Here is a 6,032-nt window from a genome sequence, read left to right as displayed (position 1 = left end):
CATAAATTTCTTACATATTTTTAAATATAGGTTATGGACAGGTACTTACACACTTGCAATGCAATGCACATGGCATGCCTAAGCCCTATACGGTAAACGGTGCAGTTAGCAAAAAAGAAGTAATACAGTAAAACAGTTAAAACATTAAAACTTTATTAAAACTGTTTTAATTTAAAGAGAAAAACTGTTAAGCTGGGCAAAATTAGAAAACTACTAAACACACAACTATTGAACTGATTATGTTTAGTTAAAACTGAACATTTTAGTTTTAAAACATTTATTTAAGGACATTCAAATTATAATCACCTAAAACACACTAAATTAACACAGGACGTACTTCGTTAGGTAGATAAACTGAATGTTTCTGAAATTTAGGCATTATTCAGAACCAGGTGTAAAGTGTCATCACACTGATACACCAAGATGAAACTGATAAATTCTGATGGTTTTATTGTCACATTTGGTTTAACACAACTGTAAAAAAAAAAATGAGCCCAATTAACCAAGTGATGTACATACTAATTATTGCATCAATTTTTGTTCTGTCCAAGGCCACTTTTGTTTCCCCAGGGCTTGCATTTTTGGACTTGCCACCTAAGAAAGAGCAACATAATGGACATTAGAACAAAATCAGAATTAACTCCACTCATATCTAACTACTCAAACATAAATTAAAATTTTCAACCTAATTCTTGGACAGCCTGCTTCAGTAAAATCAGTATAGTGTAAATAGTCAAACTCAAATTATTTATAAAGCATCATATTTCAATGTAAATGAGTGTACATATATCTGTAAATATGCCAGAATTACTATACTAGGGTAGTTTTATTTTTTGATTTTCACCCCTTATCCAAAGACTTATCCTATACAGACACATACACACAATAACCTAGGGGTGGGCGATATACCGGTAGAAACGATTAACCGGTAGAAATTTGTCAACCGGTAGAGATTTTGGACTATCGTCTCTATCGCGGTTATGCGCTCACTTCACGCTGATGTGCGCGTGGTCAAATTAACGTTTGCACACATTTTTAAGCACTGCAGTTTAAACACAAGTGATTTTAATCCATTGAAACACAAACGCATGTGTAACAGTATACTGGATCCGGACTTCGCTCTTAAAGGGGAAGTTACCTAATATTGCTATTGTCTTGTCATTCAGGTTAATCAAACAGCAGTGAGAGAAAATCACTTTTGTTTTTTGTATATATATATATATATATATATATATATATATAATGTGTGTGTGTGTGTGATATTGACACTGGTGATAAGAATTATGAAAAATCTATGGTATCAAAGATTTTAATATCTAAAAAACATATTAAAAGACTAAACTATATCATGATATATATAATTATCATAATATAAAATTACTCATATCATGATATAAGATTTTGGTCATATCGCCCACCCCTACTATGACCAATTACATACCTCTGAGATTGCTCTTTAGAAGTGTCTCAATATCAAATACTCCAAGGAGAAGCATCCGTGCCATGGTAGTGGGGCTGTTTGCATGGCTAGCTGACCAGAACACATTTTTTTGTCACACAAACTCCTGAGCCTGGGTGAATTTCAAGCTGTGGGGAGAGAACAAGCATGCATTATTATTAAAGTGATATTAATAAATAAAACATTGCTTTAACAAAAAGTTTTTAGGGGGCCTGATACAATATAGTGTTGCATTACATACTTTCTATACTATTACTAATACTACTTCTACTACTATTACTAAATAATAATAATAATAATAATGTTTTATTTATATAGTTCCTTTCAAGGACCTAAGGACATTTTATAAAGCAAGATATCAAGACATCACAGATCATACAGAAATGACAATTAACATATGACAAATAATAACCAATAAACAAACAAAGGTTGAAGCATAAAGGGGGAAATGTTTACAAAACAAAATGAAGGTGCGTTTTAAGTTGTGTCTCTGAGCTCAATGCACACTGTGCGATTTTGGCCAAGATTTGGCTGTCTCAGACAAATTTCGAAAATCCTAAACAATTTCTGAAATCCTAGGCCAAATTCTGTAGTCTTTTAAGCGCTAGTTTGACAGGTTCGCCAACTTATTATCATGAATAAGTGGACAATTTAATTCAAACGGTTACAGTTATATAATGTAGTATGTAGTTTACATTTTTACAACCACATGGTCTATGGTGAAAATACATGAACTGCAGTTAAGAAAAGTTAAAACAATTGTACTTGGTTAACTTTGTGTCAAATAAACAGTTTCTTCTAAAAGGAATTTCAATGCTGTCTCAAAATATTATTTTCTTGTTTTCTTTCCTTGAGTTTTCAACCTAACCAGTCACGACAGCGTTGTGCAATGTCAAAGAATTTTATTTTAGAAATGGTCTCTATTTGTCTGAGATGTTGCACCAGAAAGCCTTGTGTAGCTATGAAAATGCTGTGGTATGGATCAGAAGTTTCCTTTAGATGTTAAGAATCAAATATAGATCATTAAAACATGAAAACATAGCCAGATTAGAATGTTTCAAGGATTAATATATTAAATATGGCTGGTTATTGACGCAAATTTCACAATTCAATTTGATTTCCGATTCGATTCAATAGTGATTATTTTGGATATATATAAGGTACATGGCAAATTTTCTCAAGGAAAAAACTCTCTCAACTACTACTGTAAAATATAGTCAGTTGGTACTACATTATTGTAATATTAAAGCTAAAAATTTACTGATTTGTATACAAACACTTAATTATAAATAAATACACAAGGAGGTTTTTATAATATTAAAGTTACAATACTATCTTTACATAAGTATGTTTTTTTGAAATGTAAACCTTTATAACATTATAAAAACATTTATTTAAACATACATTAAATGTTGAAGAACAAGAAACATTACAATAAATGTGTGATATGTTGCATATATTTAACAAAATGCTCCTCTCCAGAGTTCTTTTTTCTAGCTGATTAACGAGTTTATGGTCATTAAATATGGTTTTAATAAGGGAAATGTGACGTTATATGACATCTTGTTGAAGCTGTTGTTGGCGTCTTTGAAGCATGGTTAAAGAACTGATTGAGCAATTACATGAGCCAGGATTCATTTCAGTAAATTGTCCTGTATTTATTTATATACCTTCTGGTATTCAATTCATGTTTATTTCACACTTTTGCCCGTAACTGGTATTGAAGATAGAGGAAGAGATGATCTGTTCACGTTCTATGTTAAAATAGAGACATCGATATTTGAAAATATATATTTTACCCAGCCCTAATATTAAACACTGATTGTGTATTCTGAATAAGGTTTAAATATTTAACTTTTGGTTCACATGTATGGTGAACAGATCCTTGGAGACCTTGCTGATACAGCTGTTACTACAGTAGTGGTTAGGCAAACAGCATACTCACAGTTTCCTGTATGGTGGAAGGTGATGCCAGTTGTTTCTGTGGGCTCTGCTCCTTCCCTTCAAGCCATTCCCCCAGCTTGCACATTATACTGAGGAGTTTTGGCATTTCTAGGGAGCAAAACAGTTCAAAAATTGAGATTTTAAATAAGGGCAAACTTATAAATATATATATAAATAAATATTTGGAATTATTTTAATAAACACTTACGACTGACAACATTTGTTTTTAGATTCTCTAATTCCATTTTGAGGGCTTCATTTTCTGCCTTTAATTGTGCTATGATGTCTGGCAAAGGAGGATCAGAAGAAGGTGAGGTAGGTGGAGGTGAAGCAGACGATGATGAGGCAGGTGAAGATGGAGCTGATGGTGGTGTAGGTGGACAGTTAGGCAGCGGTGGTGAGGCAGAAGATGGTGAGGTAGGTGAAGGTGGAACAACTGAAGTTGTAGCTGAAGGGAATCGAGGTCCATGGGGTAATTTTATTTTCTCCAAAAGCTCCCTGTCCAAATTTCCATCACTAGTTTGCCTCTTTATAAAACATGACAAAAAATATTAGGACATAAGGAAAAACATTAAAAACAAAAAGCTGAAAAAAAAATAAAATGATAATATGACACTATCTCTGAATTTATCTGCCTCCATTCCCAATAACTACATGGGATCGGCTGCTCTTCACAACCAAGAACAAGAATAGGAACCTCTACAGAATAAGATGCCTAATTGGGCCTCTTTTCCAAATTAGAGTACGTACTACAATTCGGGCAATTTCAAGCTGTCTAATTATTCACCTTTATTTGAGGAATAAAATGAGCAGACCAAAACAGCTTCAGCCATATTTGTTGAATGATGAGATTTCTTTAACAGAAAATGAAGATCAGCTAACCCAAAACAGTAAGCTCAGAAATAATAGCAGAGTGGATAATAGCTGATGGCATTAAAACAGGTAAACAGATATGTAGACTTGTACATAAGCTTTATGTACCATAAGTAAAAACAGGCAGAGCAACATAAACAACTCTGACAGACTGCTTGTACTTGGCTGTGAAAAATGACTAATCCTGTCAAGATCTAGGGAAAATTGTAGATTATTAGGTACTCCTAACTTTTTAAGTATTTAATTTCTAAATTTAGCAATTCATTTGCAAAGTTATAAGTAATAATGATTTTTTTAATGTTATCTTTAAGCAACAACTTTATAGTGGGCAGCCAATTTTTTACATTTGCAATGCAGATGCTAGTTTTGGGTCTCAGTAAAAAAAAAATAAATAAAATGTTGTAACCTTTTTGGGGCTAGATGGTCCATCATTGCTGGTCTCCTCTTCAACAAACTTAGGGTTTGGCCTGCATTTTCTTTTGCTCAGAAGTTTTGGACTGGACTGACGTTGTGTCCTCATTAGTTTTTCTAGGGTGCACTGTTTCTCTGTGGGGAAAAAAGGGGAAATACAAATTGTAGAATCTAAAACAAAAGATACAACTAAGGCTATGACAATGACAACAACATAGGCTGACCATATTTTTTAAACCCTTATTGTAGTGGACAGTCATGCACATGTAAGTGCTCCTGCACCCAAAGTAAGTATGTCATGATGGCGGACAGTGTTCAAAATATTAGCACACGTACTGGCAGGGAAAGAGTATCGCGCAAAATATTCTTACTTTACTTGAGTATTATTGTATTAGTTCTAGACCACGACATTTATAGGCAAATATTGTATTTTTTTCCTCCACTTCGTGTGTCTAACAGCTAAAAACGTACTTTTTTAAAGATATTATTCTCACATAACAAACATTTAGCTAAAGATCTTAGAATGATGCACTGCAGTGTAATAATCTACTCGTAGTTAGCTCTTAAACATGAACATGAAAATGAGAACATGAAAATGCAACGCGCACAATAATGCAGTAATAATAGTAATATTAAAAATGTAACAGTTAAACACGGTGAATATCTGCACACTTACCCAATCTGTACTAGCTTCAATCTGATCAGTAGCTTGGTATATAAATGGCTCATGCGGTCCAGCAATTATTTAAAATTTATTCTCCATGCAATATCATTGTGTGAATTATAATAAAAGTTCAGAAATTACCTGCAATTTTATGCACCGTTGCCTCGTACAAAGGCCATCCGCCTTTAGGTTTTTTCTTCAGTCCTCCTCTCCACTTAATTAAATATACGGATGTGTCATCCAGTCCGTCTAAGAAATCATTATTATCGAAGTTTTTTATGTGTGACGTTGGAACAATGCTCCAACTTTCATTATCCGTTTCTTCTTTCCACTCGACAAGGGCGAACATGTTCATCATCCGTTGGTCTTTCTCCTGAATGCGCGTAATTTGGCGGTCTTTTGATTACGTTTGAATTTTGGCGCGAATAATAAAGACGCCTATTAGGCGATGACGCAACACTAGGTACTGAGGGTGGAACGTATGATAAATGCACGGCCTGAAATGTAGACTGAATGTGTCTCTATCATTCTGTATTTTTGTTTGTTTGTTTGTTTTTTAATCTAAACACTTTATTCAATAATCAGTAAGCATTAAGCATAATGTGTTTATTATGTAAGTCTCGGTTTAGGTCACAGCAATGTAAAAAAAATTAATAATAATAATAATTTGAACCCTACAGT

General features: G+C 33.4%; 1 protein-coding gene across 1 annotated transcript; it reads right to left on the bottom strand.

The window, feature by feature from the left end:
• Positions 1-201: 201 nt before the first annotated feature.
• Positions 202-5,754, bottom strand: LOC117599677 (microtubule-associated protein tau-like). Its single transcript, XM_034313502.2, has 6 exons — positions 5,493-5,754; positions 4,683-4,822; positions 3,612-3,930; positions 3,405-3,511; positions 1,442-1,587; positions 202-594 (listed from the first exon to the last, which is right to left on the bottom strand). Exons 1-5 carry the CDS (start codon positions 5,707-5,709, stop codon positions 1,528-1,530), a joined length of 843 nt encoding a protein of 280 aa, XP_034169393.1. The 5' UTR covers positions 5,710-5,754; the 3' UTR covers positions 202-594; positions 1,442-1,527.
• Positions 5,755-6,032: the final 278 nt, after the last annotated feature.

The sequence above is a fragment of the Pangasianodon hypophthalmus genome, chromosome 19, assembly GCF_027358585.1.
Source record: "Pangasianodon hypophthalmus isolate fPanHyp1 chromosome 19, fPanHyp1.pri, whole genome shotgun sequence".
Taxonomy (NCBI): Eukaryota; Metazoa; Chordata; class Actinopteri; order Siluriformes; family Pangasiidae; genus Pangasianodon; species Pangasianodon hypophthalmus.
Note: the sequence above shows the minus strand (reverse complement) of the source record. Positions and strands in the feature narration are given on the sequence as shown.

Coding starts and splice junctions, on each gene's coding strand:
- LOC117599677 (XM_034313502.2), bottom strand. CDS start 5,709: ATGATGAACATGTTCGCCCTTGTCGAGTGGAAAGAAGAAACGGATAAT. Junction 4,823..5,492: donor AACGGTGCATAAAATTGCAG/GTAATTTCTGAA, acceptor TTTTCCCCACAG/AGAAACAGTGCACCCTAGAA. Junction 1,588..3,404: donor CTTCCACCATACAGGAAACT/GTGAGTATGCTG, acceptor CTCTCCCCACAG/CTTGAAATTCACCCAGGCTC.